The following is a 23,867-nucleotide window of genomic DNA, read 5'->3' as shown; positions in this document are numbered from 1 at the left end:
ACTATTTGAAGATCCGGATCCGTGAATCCAGTCCAGGTTTTCTTCTTAATAAAAATAGCAAAATCAACAGGAAGTTAACATTTTTATTTAAAAAAAAAAACAGTACTGGGTTTGGTGATGTTTATTGTCTGAATCAACTTTGTTTGCGTTTGTTTATGTGCTAAAAGAGTGACTTTGAGAGCTGTTTTACCGTACAATGTAAGTCAATGAGGAGCATATTTTGAATTATCAATTTCTAATCAATGGAGCGATTATTTTGGATTTCTTGTCCACCTTTGGAGTTACATCATGGCAAGGTAAATACACAACCCAAACCTCTACCAAAGTGGTCTTGCCCTTTAAGTACATTTTTAAACCAATACTTTTGTACTTTTACTCAAGTAAATTTGGAATTCCGGACTTTTACTTGTAACAGAGTACTTCTACATTGCAGTATTGATACTTTTACTTAAGTAAAACATTTGAGTACTTTTTCCACCACTGCCTATTTGTGGATAGCCTAAGGTTTGGTCTTGATGAGCTGGACCCACCTGTGACCTTCAAGCTAAAGTTCAAATGAAACAAACGGCGACCGCTCATCACAACGTGTACTCTTAACAGTTTAGACTCATTTCCAGACGTCACACTGATAAGAACCAGTATGTGTGTGCACGCAGGCCCGAGCACTCATTAGACATAATGTAAAAGTGGTCACAGCACTAATGCAAATCGTGCCCATCGTAACTACATTTTAGAGGATACCTAGTATGGGTGTATTTATTTATTCTCTATTTTGCGTTTACAGGAAGTAATTAAAAATCTAATTTTAGGGACTTTTGATATAAAGAAAATACACAAAAATAGATCTCATTATGACCACAGGTATACTCTAACATTCACACTCTCAGAGAGAGTGAACGTTAATGTGTGGTTTCTTCAACCTGTAAATGAGTCAAAGAGGTGAAAGACACTGGTATGGCACTCCTGGTTCACTAGGATGGGGTTCAACTCCCTGTGGTGTCCTGCTGATTGCATTTATAGGTTAAAGGTGTATTTATATAAACCAGTATAATCATCACACAAGTCAAGCCTTGCGTCAGGCTTTCCACCACGTCATGAAATACACAGCCATTCATGTCGTTGCTAACTAACCTGATCCTAGGTCAGCCTAAAACATCGCACAAGTTAAAGGGCAAGACTACTTTGGTAGAGGTTTGGGTTGTGTAGTTACCTTGCCATGTTGTAACTCCAAACGTGGACAAGAAATCAAAATATGCTCCTCATTGACTTATATGTACGATGAAACAGATCTCAAAGTCACTCTTTTAGCACATAAACAAACACAAACAAAGCTGATTCAGACAATATAGAACATCATCAAACCCTAATTTAGATAGATACGATAGATAGATAATTGTGCTGTTATTTGAGTTAGTAAATAGTTTTGCTCTCTGTCTCACTCACTCACTCACTCACTCACTCACTCACACACACACACTCTCTCAGCCAGAGAACCTACTCTTCTACAACACAGATGAGAACGTCAAGATAATGATCAGTGACTTTGGTTTGTCCAAGATGTCCGACCACGGTGTGATGTCCACGGCCTGCGGTACTCCGGGATATGTCGGTACAGTAAGTCGATCCCTCGTTGGCAGTGGTGTAAAGCAATTTTGAAGTACTTTTAATTTACTGGAGTATTTCAAATACTTTTACTTCTACTGTTAAAGTATGCTTAGAAAAGTTTAATATTTTAATGTAAGATTTAGATGATGGTTGAATCAATATTGATTCCTAACACTGATTCAATTTAAAATGAACTAAAATGTACATGTAGATAACAATTTAGACAATGGTTGAATCAACATTGATATACTGTCAGTTATGGTTGGAAATCCAACATTAAAACAATTTGCGCTTTCTGTTTAATTTCAATGTCAAGGTTTAAACATGGATTCAATATTTCAATATTGATTCACTCGTATTTTGCTATTAGGGTAACCACTTCAGCTCTTTTACTTTTTGGCCAAATAGCAGATCTAATGTAGATCTGTTATTTTCAAAAGTGTTTTTACATTTCAAAACTCTGCATAATTAGTACTTTTTACTTTTGGTACTTTAAGTACTTTTTGATACCAATACTTTTGTACTTTTACGCAAGTAAAATTTGAATTACGGACTATTACTTGCAACATTTGAGTACTTTTTCCACCACTCTAGTTGAGTGATGTCTGTCTGTCAGAAGGACAAACACTGACTAGAGAATAGTCGCTTCCATTATAGGACAGGTTGAAAAGAACTTCATACTTAACTTTTGAACCCCTTCATCCCTATTCTGGTGGGAGCTTTCGTCAAAAATAGCAGATCTAAAAGGCTACAAGCTTGTAGATCTACTATTTCTCGCGAAGATCTACAACATGTACACACACAACAACATGTGTGTCTCCCTCCAATCTCATTGGCTGTTGAGCCCCCCAAGCCCCTCCCTCGACTTCATTTTAGCCCCTCAGAAGGAAACATTTAAGACAGAGTTTAACCCTAAAAGGACTGTTCATTTTATGATCGTCCCCCCAAAAACCTGTTAGGAGTACGTTTCAGGCAATTTAGAGTTACTTTTTTAAATCCGAAAAAATCACTAAGTGTGGAGGCCAAAATCGTCCCCCCAAAAACCTGTTAGGAGTACGTTTCAGGCAATTTAGAGTTGATTGGTAGTACTTTGTAGTGACCTTTTTTGGTCCCTAACATTCATCGAGCTCCGGACTTAGTAAATTTATTTTTTCACCATTGTGTGGAGGGAAGTGTGGAGGCCAAAATCGTCTCCCCAAAAACCTGTATAGACTAGGCAGGATTTCAGAAAACGTGCTTATTTAAAGTGCTGAAGGCAAATCATGTTAATTTATGACACATGTTTCTTAGGGGTATTAAGGTGTGCTGAATCCAAATTTGCTGTGTGTCAAGCTAAAAAATGGCCGCTAAGCCCTCAAAATGGACCATTTAAAGATGGCGGCCGCCACTATGCTGGAATATATTACAAAGCATCTTTTTGACTAAACAAGGTAGAAACTTGTTTGATTTTCTTTTTTTTTTGTTTTTCATTTATGAGGAATCCAATTAAATATTTTGATTTGAAATCAAGTGTGAGGAAACTGTTTAAAACTCATAGATAGTGAAAATTGTCATTTATTGGTGAATATGGCACTGAGAACATAATACTTAAACCACCTTTTCAGGATTGAGATGGACAATGAAAATGTTCTTTAGGAGCTTTGAACCTTAAACTCTTTGGTTCATAAACAGTGACACATCTCTTGAGCCACAGAGACATGAAACATTCAGATGAGGAGGAAATACTTATCCTTTTAGTATTTAGATGCACAGTGTATTTCTACATTAACTTCACCACTTAAACCATCTATTCTTAGTAAAGTTGAAACTTTACTTTCCCGCTTGCCTTGTTACCATCTACACCAAATCTTTTCACAAAGAATTGTCAATCTACAAGCTCACAACACGTCGACACATTGTAAATCTTGACAAATGTTTGCCGCCAGAATAGGGATGCTGGGCCTTACTTCTCCCACCATAGTCTGGGAGGCATTGCCTCGGAGTTTGGACGGCGGGGGCGCGGCCACTGCGTTGTGATTCAAATCAACAGCCAATGAAGAAAAGGGGGCGGGATCCACATGCAGTGGTGTTGGTGTCTAAATAGGATCGACGGGAAGCAATTTCCCCTTGAGAAATTTCGGCCGCCATTGTTGTGTACTGCTGTTTGCCTCTCGTCGGACTTTTTAGACGAGTTGCACAGCTCTCAGACCGGTAAGAGGCGTGTCCGCTCAGATTCAGAGCGTAAATAACATCCGGCCCACAAATCCCAGGGCTCTGGCCCAGAAGTTCCTCGCCGAGCCGGCGAAAACTTCTGGGAACTCAGATTACTCCCACCACTGCTGAAGAGCATACCAGACATTAGACAACTAAGAAACCCAAGTGGTGCAGTTAGAGCATACATGGGCAACTGGCGGCCCGGGGGCCACACGCGGCCCCCACTATCACTTAAAGCGGCCCGCAGGTTAATATCAGAATACTGATATATTATTGATTTCAGCTGTTACAATTCCAAACATGCAAACATGACCCGCTTTAATTACTTCAGTCTATATTAGTAGCTTGATGACTAGTATTACAATTCTATTGTCTTTTTATGTCCAATGTATTTGTAATTTTTTTTGGACTCTTTTTTTGGTCCCTAACATTCATCGAGCTCTGGACTTAGTAATTTTTTTCCCGTTTCGGTAGTGACACAATGGTGTCACTACCGAAACGAAAAAAAAATTGTTCCCCCAAAAACCTGTTAGGAGTACGTTTCAGGCAATTTAAAGTTGATTGGTAGTGACTTTTTTTTGGGTCCCTAACATTCATCGAGCTCTGGACTTAGTCATTTTTTTTTTCGCTTCGGTAGTGACACCATTGTGTCACTACCGAAACGAAGTTAAATCCGAAAAAATCACTAAGTGTGGAGGCCAAAATTTCAGGTTTCAGTTTCAGGCAACTGAGACCGAATTGGCCAGATTCGGTTTCAGTTACTATGGTGGTGACTGGATTTGAACCAGGACACTCCTACAAGTTATTCTACGGATATCAGTCAATTTATCCGCTGCCCCAATTTACCGGGGACTTGACGTTAGTGGGAATCGAACCCAGGATCGCTCGGTCCTGGGTTGAACTGGGTTGAACTGGATTTGAACCAGCACACAGTAAAGACAAGTTATTCTACGGATATCAGTCAATTTATCCGTTGCCCCAAGTTAGCGGGGACACTTGACTCGAGTGGGAATCGAACCCACTCAAGTCAAGTCAAGTCATGTTATTGGACAGACGCTCTACCAGTTGAGCTATGCTGTTGGCTAAGTTACAGGTTTCCTGGTGGTTTTAACTTGCTTTTCTAGAAGTTAGTCTGCAAAGGGAAGCATCACTAAGGATAACAGTCAATTTATCCGTTGCCCCAAGTAACCGGGGACACTTGACTCGAGTGGGAATCGAACCCACTCAAGTCAAGTCAAGTCAAGTCAAGTCAAGTCATGTCATGTCATTGGACAGACGCTCTACCAGTTGAGCTAAACTGTTGGCTGAGAGTTACAGGTTTCCTGGTGGTTTTAACTTGTTTTTCTAGAAGTTAGTCTGCAAAGGGAAGCATCATTAAGGATATCAGTCAATTTATCCGTTGCCCCAAGTTACCGGGGACACTTGACTCGAGTGGGAATCGAACCCACTCAAGTCAAGTCAAGTCATGTTATTGGACAGACGCTCTACCAGTTGAACTAAGCTGTTGGCTGAGAGTTACAGGTTTCCTGGTGGTTTTAACTTGTTTTTCTAGAAGTTAGACTGCAAAGGAAAGCACCACAGTAAAGACACCAGTGGGATTTGAACTCATGGCCTCTGGATCATGAATACTGCGTCTCAACCCATTGAGCTAACTGTTGGCTAAGGAACACAGCCTTCCTGGTGCTTTGACTTGAACAACAAACAAGACAAATAACTTAAAAAATGTTTTTACTTTTCACATTGGGGTCCACTGCCCAAATACATGTCAATTTGGGGGGTTGACAACAAAAAGTTCTAGAACCACAGACTCCAAGGAAACAGCTGTAGGTGAATGGATAGAGTCACTGACTAGTGAGCCGCAGGTAACAGGTTCAAGGCTCAGCCACAGCAGCAAGTCAGGATGTCAAATCAAATGAGTATCATTAGGAGTGAAATGGTTGTGTTTTTTCACCCCAACTGCACAGGACAGCAGTTTTATATCTGTTTACATGTACGTGATTTTCAGTGATGGAGACAAACCGCACAGACGTTCACTGTACTTTAGTACATTTTGTAAACTTATGACTCTGAGTAGAGCATAGCCTGACTTAAACAAACAAATAACAACTTAGTATAGTCAGACTTTTTTTTACACAACTTACATTTTGTAAAGCTTGACTCTGACTCACAATAGTCAGACTTTTGTTTCCTTTCATTTTCTGACATGATGTTAATCAGAGTGCCATAGCAGAGTGGTTAGTGGGCCTGCCTGGTGAACCAGAGGTCCTGGATGTCCTGGGTACGATTCCAGGTCAGGTCAACAATGTGGCAATCTTAGAGTGATTTGAGGCTGTTAGTTGTTAAAGTGCAGATGACACATTTCACGTATGTGCCTAACAGTATATACTTAGCGAGCACACTGACGTTATTGTCACTACGTATTCGGCCTGTTTTTTGACCCCTAACTAGTCCTTCATACTTTTAGCTACAAACTCCGTTACAACGTTCGGCCTACTCAGGCAATTTAAAGTTGATTGGTAGTACTTTGTAGTGACTTTTTTTTTGGTCCCTAACATTCATCGAGCTCTGGACTTAGTAATTTTTTTTCGTTTCGGTAGTGACACCATTGTGTCGAAACGAGAAAAAAAAATGTTCCCCCAAAAACCTGTTAGGAGTACGTTTCAGGCAATTTAAAGTTGATTGATAGTGACTTTTTTTTTGGTCCCTAACATTCATCGAGCTCTGGACTTAGTAATTTTTTTTCCGTTTCGGTAGTGACACTACCGAAACGAAAAAAAGAATTGTTCCCCCAAAAACCTGTTAGGAGCACGTTTCAGGCAATTTAAAGTTGATTGGTAGTGACTTTTTTTTTGGTCCCTAACATTCATCTAGTTCTGGACTTAGTCATTTTTTTCCCGTTTCGGTAGTGACACTACCGAAACAAAAAAAAAATGTTCCCCCAAAAACCCGTTAGGAGTACGTTTCAGGCAATTTAAAGTTGATTGGTAGTGACTTTTTTTTTGGTCCCTAACATTCATCGAGCTCTGGACTTAGTAATTTTTTTTCCGTTTCGGTAGTGACACTACCGAAACGAAAAAAAACATTGTTGCCCCAAAAACCTGTTGGGAGTACGTTTCAGGCAATTTAAAGTTGATTGGTAGTGACTTTTTTTTTGGTACCTATTATTCATCGAGCTCTGGACTTAGTAATTGTTTTCCCGTTTCGGTAGTGACACAATGGTGTCACTACCGAAACGAAAAAAAACAATTGTTCTCCGAACAATTTTTTTTCTGTTTTCGTCACTCGTCACTTTTCGTCACTACCGAAACGGAAAGAAAAAAATCACAAAAAAATCACTACCAATCAGCTTTAAATTGCCTGAAACGTGCTCCTAACAGGTTTTTGGGGGAACAATTTTTTTTCTGTTTTCGTCACTCGTCACTTTTCGTCACTACCGAAACGGGAAAAAAAAATCACAAAAAAATCACTACCAATCAGCTTTAAATTGCCTGAAACGTGCTCCTAACCGGTTTTTGGGGGAACAATTTTTTTTCTGTTTTCGTCACTCGTCACTTTTCGTCACTACCGAAACGAAAAAAAAATTCACAAAAAAATCACTACCAAGCAGCTTTAAATTGCCTGAAACGTGCTCCTAACAGGTTTTTGGGGGAACAATTTTTTTTCTGTTTTCGTCACTCGTCACTTTTCTTCACTACCGAAACGGAAAAAAAAATTCACAAAAAAATCACTACCAATCAGCTTTAAATTGCCTGAAACGTGCTCCTAACAGGTTTTTGGGGGAACAATTTTTTTCTGTTTTCGTCACTCGTCACTTTTCGTCACTACCGAAACGGGAAAAAAATTCACAAAAAAATCACTACCAATCAGCTTTAAATAGCCTGAAACGTGCTCCTAACAGGTTTTTGGGGGAACATTTTTTTTTCTGTTTTCGTCTCTCGTCACTTTTCGTCACTACCGAAACGGAACAAAAAAATCACAAAAAAATCACTACCAATCAGCTTTAAATTGCCTGAAACGTGCTCCTAACAGGTTTTTGGGGGAACAATTCTTTTTCTGTTTTCGTCACTCGTCACTTTTCGTCACTACCGAAACGGGAAAAAAAAATCACAAAAAAGTCACCACCAATCAGCTTTAAATAGCCTGAAACGTGCTCCTAACAGGTTTTTGGGGGAACAATTTTTTTCTGTTTTCGTCACTCGTCACTAGTCGTCACTACCGAAACGGAAAAAAAAAATCACAAAAAAATCACTACCAATCAGCTTTAAATTGCCTGAAACGTGCTCCTAACAGGTTTTTGGGGGAACAATTTTTTTTCTGTTTTAGTCACTCGTCACTTTTCGTCACTACCGAAACGGAAAAAAAAAACACAAAAAAATCACTACCAATCAACTTTAAATTGCCTGAAACGTGCTCCTAACAGGTTTTTGGGGGAACAATTCTTTTTCTGTTTTCGTCACTCATCACTTTTCGTCACTACCGAAACGGGGAAAAAAAAATCACAAAAAAATCACTACCAATCAGCTTTAAATTGCCTGAAACGTGCTCCTAACAGGTTTTTGGTGGAACAATTTTTTTTCTGTTTTCGTCACTCGTCACTTTTCGTCACTACCGAAACGGGAAAAAGAATTCACAAAAAAATCACTACCAATCAGCTTTAAATTGCCTGAAACGTGCTCCTAACAGGTTTTTGGGGGAACATTTTTTTTTTCTGTTTTCGTCACTCGTCACTTTGTCACTACCGAAACGGGAAAAAAAATTCACAAAAAAATCACTACCAATCAGCTTTAAATTGCCTGAAACGTGCTCCTAACAGGTTTTTGGGGGAACAATTTTTTTTCTGTTTTCGTCACTCGTCACTAGTCGTCACTACCGAAACGGAAAAAAAAATTCACAAAGAAATCACTACCAAACAGCTTTTAATTGCCTGAAACGTGCTCCTAACAGGTTTTTGGGGGAACAATTTTTTTTCTGTTTTCGTCACTCGTCACTAGTCGTCACTACCGAAACGGAAAAAAAAATTCACAAAAAAATCACTACCAATCAGCTTTAAATTGCCTGAAACGTGCTCCTAACAGGTTTTTGGGGGAACAATTTTTTTTCTGTTTTCGTCACTCGTCACTTTTCGTCACTACCGAAACGGGGGAAAAAAATCACAAAAAAATCACTACCAATCAACTTTAAATTGCCTGAAACGTGCTCCTAACAGGTTTTTGTGGGAACAATTTTTTTTCTGTTTTCGTCACTCGTCACTAGTCGTCACTACCGAAACGGAAAAAAAAATTCACAAAAAAATCACTACCAATCAGCTTTAAATTGCCTGAAACGTGCTCCTAACAGGTTTTTGGGGGAACAATTCTTTTTCTGTTTTCGTCACTCGTCACTTTTCGTCACTACAGAAACGGAAAAAAAAAATCACAAAAAAATCACTACCAATCAGCTTTAAATTGCCTGAAACGTGCTCCTAACAGGTGTTTGGGGGAACAATTTTTTTTCTGTTTTCGTCACTACCGAAACGGAAAAAAAAATTCAAAAAAAAATCACTACCAATCAGCTTTAAATTGCCTGAAACGTGCTCCTAACAGGTTTTTGGGGGAACATTCTTTTTTCTGTTTTCGTCACTCGTCACTTTTCGTCACTACCGAAACGGAAAAAAAAAATTCACAAAAAAATCACTACCAATCAGCTTTAAATTGCCTGAAACGTGCTCCTAACAGGTTTTTGGGGGAACATTCTTTTTTCTGTTTTCGTCACTCGTCACTTTTCGTCACTACCGAAACGGAAAAAAAAAAATCACTACCAATCGGCTTTAAATTGCCTGAAACGTGCTCCTAACAGGTTTTTGGGGGAACAATTTTTTTTCCTGTTTTCGTCACTCGTCACTAGTCGTCACTACCGAAACGGAAAAAAAAAATCACAAAAAAATCACTACCAATCAGCTTTAAATTGCCTGAAACGTGCTCCTAACAGGTTTTTGGGGGAACAATTTTTTTTCTGTTTTCGTCATTCGTCACTTTTCGTCACTACCGAAACGGAAAAAAAAATTCACAAAAAAATCACTACCAATCAGCTTTAAATTGCCTGAAACGTGCTCCTAACAGGTTTTTGGGGGAATTTTTTTTTTTCTGTTTTCGTCACTCGTCACTTTTCGTCACTACCGAAACGGGAAAAAGAATTCACAAAAAAATCACTACCAATCAGCTTTAAATTGCCTGAAACGTGCTCCTAACAGGTTTTTGGGGGAACAATTTTTTTTCTGTTTTCGTCACTCGTCACTAGTCGTCACTACCGAAACGGAAAAAAAAAATCACAAAAAAATCACTACCAATCAGCTTTAAATTGCCTGAAACGTGCTCCTAACAGGTTTTTGGGGGAACAATTTTTTTTCTGTTTTCGTCACTACCGAAACGGAAAAAAAAATTCAAAAAAAAATCACTACCAATCAGCTTTAAATTGCCTGAAACGTGCTCCTAACAGGTTTTTGGGGGAACATTCTTTTTTCTGTTTTCGTCACTCGTCACTTTTCGTCACTACCGAAACGGAAAAAAAAATTCACAAAAAAATCACTACCAATCAGCTTTAAATTGCCTGAAACGTGCTCCTAACAGGTTTTTGGGGGAACATTCTTTTTTCTGTTTTCGTCACTCGTCACTTTTCGTCACTACCGAAACGGAAAAAAAAAAATCACTACCAATCAGCTTTAAATTGCCTGAAACGTGCTCCTAACAGGTTTTTGGGGGAACAATTTTGTTTCTGTTTTCGTCACTCGTCACTAGTCTACACTACCGAAACGGAAAAAAAAATTCACAAAAAAATCACTACCAATCAGCTTTAAATTGCCTGAAACGTGCTCCTAACAGGTTTTTGGGGGAACAATTTTTTTTCTGTTTTCGTCATTCGTCACTTTTCGTCACTACCGAAACGGAAAAAAAAAATCACTACCAATCAGCTTTAAATTGCCTGAAACGTGCTCCTAACAGGTTTTTGTGGGAACAATTTTTTTTCTGTTTTCGTCACTCGTCACTTTTCGTCACTACCGAAACGGAAAAAAAAAATCACAAAAAAATCACTACCAATCAGCTTTAAATTGCCTGAAACGTGCTCCTAACAGGTTTTTGGGGGAACAATTTTGTTTCTGTTTTCGTCACTCGTCACTTTTCGTCACTACCGAAACGGAAAAAAAAAATCACAAAAAAATCACTACCAATCAACTTTAAATTGCCTGAAACGTGCTCCTAACAGGTTTTTGGTGGAACAATTTTTTTTCTGTTTTCGTCACTCGTCACTTTTCGTCACTACCGAAACGGGAAAAAGAATTCACAAAAAAATCACTACCAATCAGCTTTAAATTGCCTGAAACGTGCTCCTAACAGGTTTTTGGGGGAACATTTTTTTTTTCTGTTTTCGTCACTCGTCACTTTGTCACTACCGAAACGGGAAAAAAAATTCACAAAAAAATCACTACCAATCAGCTTTAAATTGCCTGAAACGTGCTCCTAACAGGTTTTTGGGGGAACAATTTTTTTTCTGTTTTCGTCACTCGTCACTAGTCGTCACTACCGAAACGGAAAAAAAAATTCACAAAGAAATCACTACCAAACAGCTTTTAATTGCCTGAAACGTGCTCCTAACAGGTTTTTGGGGGAACAATTTTTTTTCTGTTTTCGTCACTCGTCACTAGTCGTCACTACCGAAACGGAAAAAAAAATTCACAAAAAAATCACTACCAATCAGCTTTAAATTGCCTGAAACGTGCTCCTAACAGGTTTTTGGGGGAACATTTTTTTTTCTGTTTTCGTCACTCGTCACTTTTCGTCACTACCGAAACGGGGGAAAAAAATCACAAAAAAATCACTACCAATCAACTTTAAATTGCCTGAAACGTGCTCCTAACAGGTTTTTGTGGGAACAATTTTTTTTCTGTTTTCGTCACTCGTCACTAGTCGTCACTACCGAAACGGAAAAAAAAATTCACAAAAAAATCACTACCAATCAGCTTTAAATTGCCTGAAACGTGCTCCTAACAGGTTTTTGGGGGAACAATTCTTTTTCTGTTTTCGTCACTCGTCACTTTTCGTCACTATAGAAACGGAAAAAAAAATTCACAAAAAAATCACTACCAATCAGCTTTAAATTGCCTGAAACGTGCTCCTAACAGGTGTTTGGGGGAACAATTTTTTTTCTGTTTTCGTCACTACCGAAACGGAAAAAAAAATTCAAAAAAAAATCACTACCAATCAGCTTTAAATTGCCTGAAACGTGCTCCTAACAGGTTTTTGGGGGAACATTCTTTTTTCTGTTTTCGTCACTCGTCACTTTTCGTCACTACCGAAACGGAAAAAAAAATTCACAAAAAAATCACTACCAATCAGCTTTAAATTGCCTGAAACGTGCTCCTAACAGGTTTTTGGGGGAACATTCTTTTTTCTGTTTTCGTCACTCGTCACTTTTCGTCACTACCGAAACGAAAAAAAAAAAATCACTACCAATCGGCTTTAAATTGCCTGAAACGTGCTCCTAACAGGTTTTTGGGGGAACAATTTTTTTTCCTGTTTTCGTCACTCGTCACTAGTCGTCACTACCGAAACGGAAAAAAAAATTCACAAAAAAATCACTACCAATCAGCTTTAAATTGCCTGAAACGTGCTCCTAACAGGTTTTTGGGGGAACAATTTTTTTTCTGTTTTCGTCATTCGTCACTTTTCGTCACTACCGAAACGGAAAAAAAAATTCACAAAAAAATCACTACCAATCAGCTTTAAATTGCCTGAAACGTGCTCCTAACAGGTTTTTGGGGGAAATTTTTTTTTTCTGTTTTCGTCACTCGTCACTTTTCGTCACTACCGAAACGGGAAAAAGAATTCACAAAAAAATCACTACCAATCAGCTTTAAATTGCCTGAAACGTGCTCCTAACAGGTTTTTGGGGGAACAATTTTTTTTCTGTTTTCGTCACTCGTCACTAGTCGTCACTACCGAAACGGAAAAAAAAAATCACAAAAAAATCACTACCAATCAGCTTTAAATTGCCTGAAACGTGCTCCTAACAGGTTTTTGGGGGAACATTTTTTTTTCTGTTTTCGTCACTCGTCACTTTTCGTCACTACCGAAACGGGGAAAAAAAATCACAAAAAAATCACTACCAATCAGCTTTAAATTGCCTGAAACGTGCTCCTAACAGGTTTTTGGGGGAAATTTTTTTTTTCTGTTTTCGTCACTCGTCACTTTTTGTCACTACCGAAACGGGAAAAAAAAATCACAAAAAAATCACTACCAATCAGCTTTAAATTGCCTGAAACGTGCTCCTAACAGGTTTTTGGGGGAACAATTTTTTTTCTGTTTTCGTCACTCGTCACTTTTCGTCACTACCGAAACGGAAAAAAAAAATCACAAAAAAATCACTACCAATCAACTTTAAATTGCCTGAAACGTGCTCCTAAAAGGTTTTTGGGGGAACAATTTTTTTTCTGTTTTCGTCACTCGTCACTTTTCGTCACTACCGAAACGGAAAAAATAATTCACAAAAAAATCACTACCAATCAGCTTTAAATTGCCTGAAACGTGCTCCTAACAGGTTTTTGGGGGAACAATTCTTTTTCTGTTTTCGTCACTCGTCACTTTTCGTCACTACCGAAACGGAAAAAAAATTCACAAAAAAATCACTACCAATCAGCTTTAAATTGCCTGAAACGTGCTCCTAACAGGTTTTTGGGGGAACAATTTTTTTTCTGTTTTCGTCACTCGTCACTAGTCGTCACTACCGAAACGGAAAAAAAAAAATCACAAAAAAATCACTACCAATCAGCTTTAAATTGCCTGAAACGTGCTCCTAACAGGTTTTTGGGGGAACATTTTTTTTTCTGTTTTCGTCACTCGTCACTAGTCGTCACTACCGAAACGGAAAAAAAAATTCACAAAAAAATCACTACCAATCAGCTTTAAATTGCCTGAAACGTGCTCCTAACAGGTTTTTGGGGGAACAATTCTTTTTCTGTTTTCGTCACTCGTCACTTTTCGTCACTATAGAAACGGAAAAAAAAATTCACAAAAAAATCACTACCAATCAGCTTTAAATTGCCTGAAACGTGCTCCTAACAGGTGTTTGGGGGAACAATTTTTTTTCTGTTTTCGTCACTACCGAAACGGAAAAAAAAATTCAAAAAAAAATCACTACCAATCAGCTTTAAATTGCCTGAAACGTGCTCCTAACAGGTTTTTGGGGGAACATTCTTTTTTCTGTTTTCGTCACTCGTCACTTTTCGTCACTACCGAAACGGAAAAAAAAATTCACAAAAAAATCACTACCAATCAGCTTTAAATTGCCTGAAACGTGCTCCTAACAGGTTTTTGGGGGAACATTCTTTTTTCTGTTTTCGTCACTCGTCACTTTTCGTCACTACCGAAACGGAAAAAAAAAAATCACTACCAATCAGCTTTAAATTGCCTGAAACGTGCTCCTAACAGGTTTTTGGGGGAACAATTTTTTTTCCTGTTTTCGTCACTCGTCACTAGTCGTCACTACCGAAACGGAAAAAAAAAATCACAAAGAAATCACTACCAAACAGCTTTTAATTGCCTGAAACGTGCTCCTAACAGGTTTTTGGGGGAACAATTTTGTTTCTGTTTTCGTCACTCGTCACTAGTCTACACTACCGAAACGGAAAAAAAAATTCACAAAAAAATCACTACCAATCAGCTTTAAATTGCCTGAAACGTGCTCCTAACAGGTTTTTGGGGGAACAATTTTTTTTCTGTTTTCGTCATTCGTCACTTTTCGTCACTACCGAAACGGAAAAAAAAAATCACTACCAATCAGCTTTAAATTGCCTGAAACGTGCTCCTAACAGGTTTTTGTGGGAACAATTTTTTTTCTGTTTTCGTCACTCGTCACTTTTCGTCACTACCGAAACGGAGAAAAAAAAATCACAAAAAAATCACTACCAATCAGCTTTAAATTGCCTGAAACGTGCTCCTAACAGGTTTTTGGGGGAACAATTTTTTTTCTGTTTTCGTCACTCGTCACTTTTCGTCACTACCGAAACGGAAAAAAAAAATCACAAAAAAATCACTACCAATCAACTTTAAATTGCCTGAAACGTGCTCCTAACAGGTTTTTGTGGGAACAATTTTTTTTCTGTTTTCGTCACTCGTCACTTTTCGTCACTACCGAAACGGAAAAAAAAATTCACAAAAAAATCACTACCAATCAGCTTTAAATTGCCTGAAACGTGCTCCTAACAGGTTTTTTGGGGAACAATTCTTTTTCTGTTTTCGTCACTCGTCACTTTTCGTCACTACCGAAACGGGAAAAAAAAATCACAAAAAAATCACTACCAATCAGCTTTAAATTGCCTGAAACGTGCTCCTAACAGGTTTTTGGGGGAACAATTCTTTTTCTGTTTTCGTCACTCGTCACTTTTCGTCACTACCGAAACGGAAAAAAAAAATCACAAAAAAATCACTACCAATCAGCTTTAAATTGCCTGAAACGTGCTCCTAACAGGTTTTTGGGGGAACAATTTTTTTTCTGTTTTCGTCATTCGTCACTTTTCGTCACTACCGAAACGGAAAAAAAAAATCACTACCAATCAGCTTTAAATTGCCTGAAACGTGCTCCTAACAGGTTTTTGGGGGAACATTTTTTTTCTGTTTTCGTCACTCGTCACTTTTCGTCACTACCGAAACGAAAAAAATAAATAAAAACAAAATCACTACCAATCAGCTTTAAATTGCCTGAAACGTGCTCCTAACAGGTTTTTGGGGGAACAATTTTTTTTCTGTTTTCGTCACTCGTCACTTTTCGTCACTACCGAAATGAAAGTTAAATCCGAAAAAATCACTAAGTGTAACATTCATCGAGCTCTGGACTTAATACATTTTTTTTTCACCATTGGGTCACTACCGAAACGAAAGTTAAATCCGAAAAAAATCACTAAGTGTAACATTCATCGAGCTCTGGACTTAGTACATTTTTTTTTCACCATTGGGTCACTACCGAAACGAAAGTTTGTCACTACCGAAACGAAAGTTAAATCCGAAAAAATCACTAGGTGTAACATTCATCGAGTTAACTTAGTACATTTTTTTTTTTCACCATTGGGTCACTACCGAAACGAAAGTTTGTCACTACCGAAACGAAAGTTAAATCCGAAAAAAATCACTAAGTGTAACATTCATCGAGCTCTGGACTTAGTACATTTTTTTTTCACCAGTGGGTCACTACCGAAACGAAAGTTTGTCACTACCGAAACGAAAGTTAAATCCGAAAAAATCACTAAGTGTAACATTCATCGAGCTCTGGACTTAGTACATTTTTTTTTCACCATTGGGTCACTGCCGAAACGAAAGTTTGTCACTACCGAAACGAAAGTTAAATCCGAAAAAATCACTAAGTGTGGAGGCCAAAATCGTCCCCCCAAAAACCTGTTAGGAGTACGTTTCAGGCAATTTAGAGTTGATTGGTAGTACTTTGTAGTGACTTTTTTTTTTCACCATTGGGTCACTACCGAAACGAAAGTTTGTCACTACCGAAATGAAAGTTAAATCCGAAAAAATCACTAGGTGTAACATTCATCGAGCTCTGGACTTAGTACTTTTTTTTTTCACCATTGGGTCACTACCGAAAAGAAAGTCTGTCACTACCGAAACGAAAGTTAAATCCGAAAAAAATCACTAAGTGTAACATTCATCGAGTTAACTTAGTACATATTTTTTTTCACCATTGGGTCACTACCAAAACGAAAGTTTGTCACTACCGAAACGAAAGTTAAATCCGAAAAAAAATCACTAAGTGTGGAGGCCAAAATCGTCCCCCCAAAAACCTGTTAGGAGTACGTTTCAGGCAATTTAGAGTTGATTGGTAGTACTTTGTAGTGACTTTTTTTCTTCACCATTGGGTCACTACCGAAACGAAAGTTTGTCACTACCGAAACGAAAGTTAAATCCGAAAAAAATCACTAAGTGTAACATTCATCGAGCTCTGGACTTAGTACATTTTTTTTTCACCATTGGGTCACTACCGAAACGAAAGTTTGTCACTACCGAAACGAAAGTTAAATCCGAAAAAATCACTAAGTGTAACATTCATCGAGTTAACTTAGTACATATTTTTTTTCACCATTGGGTCAATACCGAAACGAAAGTTTGTCACTACCGAAACGAAAGTTAAATCCGAAAAAATCACTAAGTGTGGAGGCCAAAATCGTCCCCCCAAAAACCTGTTAGGAGTATGTTTCAGGCAATTTAGAGTTGATTGGTAGTACTTTGTAGTGACTTTTTTTCTTCACCATTGGGTCACTACCAAAACGAAAGTTTGTCACTACCGAAACGAAAGTTAAATCCGAAAAAAATCACTAAGTGTAACATTCATCGAGCTCTGGACTTAGTACTTTTTTTTTTCACCATTGGGTCACTACCGAAACGAAAGTTTGTCACTACCGAAACGAAAGTTAAATCCGAAAAAATCACTAAGTGTGGAGGCCGAAATCGTCCCCCCAAAAACCTGTTAGGAGTACGTTTCAGGCAATTCAGAGTTGATTGGTAGTACTTTGTAGTGACTTCTTTTTTTTTTCACCATTGGGTCACTACCGAAACGAAAGTTTGTCACTACCGAAATGAAAGTTAAATCCGAAAAAATCACTAAGGGTACCATTCATCGAGCTCTGGACTTAGTACATTTTTTTTTCACCATTGGGTCACTACCGAAACGAAAGTTAAATCCGAAAAAATCACTAAGTGTAACATTCATCGAGCTCTGGACTTAGTACATTTTTTTTCACCATTGGGTCACTACCGAAACGAAAGTTTGTCACTACCGAAACGAAAGTTAAATCCGAAAAAATCACTGTGTGGAGGCCAAAATCGTCCCCCCAAAAACCTGTTAGGAGTACGTTTCAGGCAATTTAGAGTTGATTGGTAGTACTTTGTAGTGACTTTTTTTTTTTCACCATTGGGTCACTACCGAAACTAAAGTTTGTCACTACCGAAACGAAAGTTAAATCCGAAAAAATCACTAAGTGTAACATTCATCGAGCTCTGGACTTAGAACATTTTTTTTTCACCATTGGGTCACTACCGAAACGAAAGTTTGTCACTACCGAAACGAAAGTTAAATCTGAAAAAATCACTAAGTGTGGAGGCCAAAATCGTCCCCCCAAAAACCTGTTAGGAGTACGTTTCAGGCAATTTAGAGTCGATTGGTAGTACTTTGTAGTGACTTTTTTTTTCACCATTGGGTCACTACCGAAACGAAAGTTTGTCACTATCGAAACGAAAGTTAAATCCGAAAAAATCACTAAGTGTAACATTCATCGAGCTCTGGACTTAGTACATTTTTTTTTTCACCATTGGGTCACTACCGAAACGAAAGTTAAATCCGAAAAAATCACTAAGTGTAACATTCATCGAGCTCTGGACTTAGTACATTTTTTTTCACCATTGGGTCACTACCGAAACGAAAGTTTGTCACTACCGAAACGAAAGTTAAATCCAAAAAAATCACTAAGTGTAACATTCATCGAGTTAACTTAGTACACATTTTTTTCACCATTGGGTCACTACCGAAACGAAAGTTTGTCACTACCGAAACGAAAGTTAAATCCGAAAAAAATCACTAAGTGTAACATTCATCGAGCTCTGGACTTAGTACATTTTTTTTTCACCAGTGGGTCACTACCGAAACGAAAGTTTGTCACTACCGAAACGAAAGTTAAATCCGAAAAAATCCCTAAGTGTAACATTCATCGAGCTCTGGACTTAGTACATTTTTTTTTCACCATTGGGCAGTGTTGTAAAAAGTACTTGAAAACCATACTTAAGTAAAAGTACAGATATTCTACTTGAAAGTTACTCAAGTAAAAGTAAAAGTCACCGATAAGAACAGCACTTGAGTAAAAGTATGAAAGTAGCTCACATTAAATGTACTTAAGTATCAAAAGTACCTGGTGTTAAAATGTACTTAAGTATCAAAAGTAAAAGTAAAAGTACAAGTAAAAGTAAAGGTAAAAGTACACAATGCTTTTCAAAATAGGCCTACAAAGAAATTAAGACAAAAAAATTGCCATTCTGTCAAAAGTGTTTATTCCAGCAAGGTGATACAAATAGAAACATGTATAAAATATATAAAAAATACATAATAAAATAGGACCCCAAATAGCATGCATAAATAAAAAACAGGACCTCCATGTCGCATTGCAAAATTGGCTATGCCGAGGTTCAACCAGCACTGGGGCACCCAATTCCTCAGTGCTATTTGAACCTCTGCATCCCAGTTTGAGACACATGTTTAAGTCATTTTGTGATTATAAAATGTTACTGGAACAGTCTCAATGACCCCTGGGTGTCCCCGACTCCCCGGACACTACTTTAAGAACCACTTCTGTATATAATCCCACATGAAGAAAAACAAAACATTTTGAACCTGAGATGCCGAGGTTCAACTAGTACTGGGGCACCCAGTTCCCCAATGCAAGTTGAACCTTGCCATCCCAGGTTTAAAATGTTTTGTCCAAACTTCTGGGGGCAACACATATTATCAGTACAACCACTTCAAGCTCGACTGTAATAATAATAATCACTCAACATTAACCCCTGGCTTAAGTTCCTAAATCACTAGCATCAACGCTGACTGGCTGCACGCAGCAGCAAAGTGCAAAGACTCATCCAGCATAAACCAGTAAAGACTGCTATCAATAGGGCAGAGCAGGTTCTGTTGGTGGCTGGTTCCATAGGCTGGCTCCCTAACTTCTTGAGAGGGAGCCAAAAAAAAAAAAAAAAAAAAAAGAGGCAGGAAGAGGGGATCTCTGTCTAGGGAGAGGAAGTAAGAGGAGATCCGTTTGTCTACGGAAAGAGGGTAACTGACGGCACCAAGCAAGTGGACGGATAAAAGAACCACTGCTGTATTTAATCACACCTGAAGAAAAACAAAACATTTTGAACCTAGGATTCCAAGGTTCAACTAGCACAGGGGCACCCAGTTCCCCAGTGCTAGTTGAACCTCGGGCATCCCAGGTTCACAATGTTTTATCAAGTGTGAGTAAGAGATATCTGTCTGTCTAGGGAGAGAGGAGATGTCCGTCTGTCTAGGGAGAGAGGAGATGTCCGTCTGTCTAGGGAGAGAGGCGATGTCTGTCTGTCTCTACGTAGAGAGGGAGGGAGCAAGAGGAGAATGATAGAGGTTTGGGTTAGTTAGCTCTTTGTTGAAAGGCAAACACAAGAGGCACTTCATTCGATAGGATGATCCTTCCTTACCCAAGTAGCCAAACATTTTTGTCAGGTAAGGCCACGGGTGTGTTTCATCTGCTTCTGCAGTTGTGACAGTATCTGTACTAACTTCGTCTTCTGTATCAGACGACGAGGAGGAAGCCATGGCGACTGACTCGTGTAAACTTAGCTGGTCTTCTTCTGTGTCTGTGAGGCGATGTTCAGAACTTAGCTGGTCTTCTCCTGTGTTTGTGTTGTGAGTGAGGCGATGTTCAGACATGTCCATTCTGCACGCAGCTGCAACAGCCTGGTGGAATTGGAGGAACTCCGCCCCTGCCATCTGTCTGTCTAGGGAGAGAGGCGATGTCTGTCTGTCTGTCTAGGTAGGGGGAATACGAGGAGAGTCTGTCTAGTTGGTAGAGGGAATAAGAGGGGATGTCTGTCTGTCTCTACGTAGAGAGGGAGGGAGCAAGAGGAGAATGATAGAGGTTTGGGTTAGTTAGCTAGCCATGATGAAACTCCAAATAATGGTGATTATGTTGTAATTATTATTTTTGACCCCTTTTAATTCCTCCCTTGTCACTGCTGTTGAACCTTACTGGCTCACCTGCCAGAGGAGCCCCGCTGACAGGTGGTGCCCAAGCCTGTAGTATGCAGTGACAAATATCGCCCTCCCACTGTCAATCTTTTTTCATCAGCGCACATGGATAGTTAACTACACAATAAACCTCTATCAAAATGTTATTTATGCTTTAGTTCACAAAGTGGCGGTTTAGTCTCAAGAGCAGTTGATTCTCAAAATTGTGAGAATCCAGCCGCGCTCTTCGTGGGCTGAAGACAAGTCCAGCGGTGCTGAACAGTCGTTCACAGGCTGCAGAGGCAGGCAGAGCTGTGTTGAGCTTAACAGACAACTTGCAGACAGCAGGGAACCCCTTCAGTACAGCCATCTGATCTCCTGAAAGGGCCAGGTATCCGTCCAGTTGCTTGGTGCCGTCTTGGTCTCCACGAGAACTCTGAAGGGCAGAGAAGAAGTCTCCGTCATCAGATGAACTGGATCTGGGGAGGTCTCCTGACACCGAAGGATCCTCCAGGTGCTCCTTGATGTATTCCATCCCTGAAATACAAGGAAGGTGAAAGTACCATTAGTACAGCTGAAATATCATGAGCACAAATCACAATTTCCTGTACATTTACTGAACTAGATTTCCTCTATACATGTAAAAATGCGTCATCTCCATGTACTCTTACCCAGTCTGATTGTGGCATCATCTTTTGTCCATGTAGTTCTGAACTTAAGGATGAGAATTGCAGCGACAATCAGTTCCGGATCTATAAACATGTCCTGAAAGTAGGGATGCAAATTATCGATCAATTCATTAATTGATAATTGATAACCTTATCAACCGATTAACTGATAAGCATCTTTTTTTTTATTATCTGAGAATCTTAATTTCAGATTTTTTAAAAAGTGCTTAGAAGCCGAGATACAGCCTTTTTCAGTAAAAGAAGTGAATGGAGCAGAAAATCTTCAAATCATCATATCTTGGGTTCTGAACATTAAAAAAATAATAATAATATTTTTTTCCTCCTTTTTTTTCAATTAATTGTTAGATTTAATCGGATAATTTCTTAACGGTAGTTAATCGAAAATCGATTAATTGTTAACATCCCTACCTGAAAGCGCTGCTTTAGGCCAGCCAGTAAAGCTTCAGCCAAGTGCTTCAGCGGCAACTTGGCTTTCTCCAGTTTGGAAGTCAACAACGCAATCGTCGGAAGCAGCCATCCCAGTTGTATGTTTGTTTCTCCTTGCAAGACGTTGATGGCCTTGGCCACTGGACTCATGATGGTGAAATACTTTGACAGGAACGTGATATCAACTGGACTGAACCTGTGGAAAAACAAAAAAATATAACACTGTTTTACCATTCTGTATAAATAAATATTTGATCAAATTCATCAATAACTCAGAACATAAAAAACTTTGTTTTAACCCATTAACACCTGAGACCCCCCCCCTATCTGGAAAGGTTTTTTTGCCAGGGACTCCCAGAAGAGAAGATTTGTGTTAAAATCATTCAAACATTTTCAAAAATAGCAGATGTACAAGCTTGCAGTGCAGCACTAAGTGATGCGCTGTGAACTTGTAGATCTGCTATTTTTGAATGGCCAACACTAAAACGACAAAATTCTTTCCCGGTTTTTAATTGGGTGAACCAATTGTGGTGTTGTTAAACCTACATTGGAACCTTTAGATCAGCACACAGACTTCTCAAGGCCGGCTCTCCCTTCACATTCAAGATCTTGAGCAGCCTCTCCACAGCCATGAACAGAGAATTCCACCGGGTGGCATTTGGGCGTAACAACTGCATGGAGCAGGCATCTTCCACAGCTTCAGCTGCTTTGTCGGATCTCGCGCACTTATTCCACAGCCCATGACACTTGCCGAATGCTGAGCGATTCACTCTTTTGTATGTATCGGCGGAACATGCTTTCTCAGCATCAACAGTAGAGACTAAATTAAGGAGATGGCAAGCACAGCGTTGATGCTTTGGGAGCTCAAATTCAAAGCCATCATTCTCATTTAGGATATCTGACACTTTGACAAACTGTACTTCTTCCTCCCCCTCCTCTTCTTCTTCCTCACCGGACTCTGCGTCAGCCTCAACAGTGGCAGCGACTTCCTTGTTGTTGTTGGTGTCAGCACTGTAAACACGGAAAGCCTTTAGGAAGTTGGAACCGTTGTCTGTGGTCGTCCTCACAATTTTGTTCCTGATTCCATATTCAGAATGGATGTCGTTGAGTGCGTTGGCCAAAACATCAAACGTGTGGGAACCTTTCAGTCGTCTACAGGCCAGGGCTGCTGAGATTCTAGTTAGGTTTTCAGGGTCAACCCAGTGTGCAGTCACACCAATAAAGCTCAGTCTTCTGGCTGACCAGCAGTCTGTGGTGGTGGCAACGTAGTCCACAGCCTTCATGGCCTCAATGACCGCGCTTTTCATTTTCTTGGCAGCATCGTCAATTCTCAAACGCAGGGTGGGCCTTGAGATCATTTTTGCGTTAGGCTGAAGATCGGTGACAAACCGTTGGAAGGCCGGTTTTTCAACGATAGAGAATGGCTGTAGGCCTTCTACAACAAACCTCACAATGGCTTTTTCTACTGAGCTTTGAGACACCAGGGATCTGGAATTGACCAGTGTGGTCTGTTTTAAGCCGGAACTGGTGGACGGTTGAGAAAGCCGTTTCCTTTTGGCTGATGTCAGCGCTTCATATTCTTCCACATGACTGGCATGCTTTCTCTACATTAAAGAACATAAATGAGAAAAAAAGACAAAAAAAAAGTTAGCTCAACAATACTCAAGATTTCACAATAACTTTAAAAAAGCAAGGTAAGTGATTTACTTTGGTTAAAATACGTCTTAAATAGCTCTATATTCTGAAGTACTCATTGCTATTAGAGCAGGGGTCTTCAACAGGGGGTCCGGAATCCCTAGGGGGTCCGCCAAATCTTTGTGTGATATTTCTTTTTTTTTTTATCTTAACCACTTGAACCCTAGCATCCCTTTTCTGAGGATAACTTTAGCCAAAAATAGCAGATCTACAAGCTCTCAACGCCTCGCGCTGCGAGGTGCTGAGAGCTTGTAGATCGGCTATTTTTAGCAAAGAGGTTATAGGTGTAGAGGGGGAAAAAATTGATCTGAAACACAATTTTATACAATATAGAGTAGGGGGTCCCTGCTTCATCTCTCTCTCAGCTAGGGGGTCCTTGGCCTGAAAACGTTGAAGACCTCTGTATTAGAGTGTTTGTTCATTAACAGTGTTAAATAGCTCTATATTCTGATAGTACTCATTGCTATTGGAGTGTTGTTCAGTAAA

The 23,867-nt window shown here is 39.1% G+C and overlaps 1 protein-coding gene across 1 annotated transcript; it reads right to left on the bottom strand.

Annotated features, from left to right (window-relative positions):
• Positions 1 to 20,398: 20,398 nt before the first annotated feature.
• LOC311051856 (uncharacterized protein) lies at positions 20,399 to 21,263 on the bottom strand. Its single transcript, XM_084066524.1, has 2 exons — positions 21,243 to 21,263; positions 20,399 to 21,108 (listed from the first exon to the last, which is right to left on the bottom strand). Exon 2 carries the CDS (start codon positions 21,104 to 21,106, stop codon positions 20,747 to 20,749), a length of 360 nt encoding a protein of 119 aa, XP_083922650.1. The 5' UTR covers positions 21,107 to 21,108; positions 21,243 to 21,263; the 3' UTR covers positions 20,399 to 20,746.
• Positions 21,264 to 23,867: the final 2,604 nt, after the last annotated feature.

This window comes from Gymnoscopelus microlampas (genome assembly GCF_963454915.1).
Source record: "Gymnoscopelus microlampas genome assembly, chromosome: 9".
Lineage (NCBI taxonomy): Eukaryota > Metazoa > Chordata > Actinopteri > Myctophiformes > Myctophidae > Gymnoscopelus > Gymnoscopelus microlampas.
Note: the sequence above shows the minus strand (reverse complement) of the source record. Positions and strands in the feature narration are given on the sequence as shown.

Coding starts and splice junctions, on each gene's coding strand:
- LOC311051856 (XM_084066524.1), bottom strand. CDS start 21,106: ATGGAATACATCAAGGAGCACCTGGAGGATCCTTCGGTGTCAGGAGAC.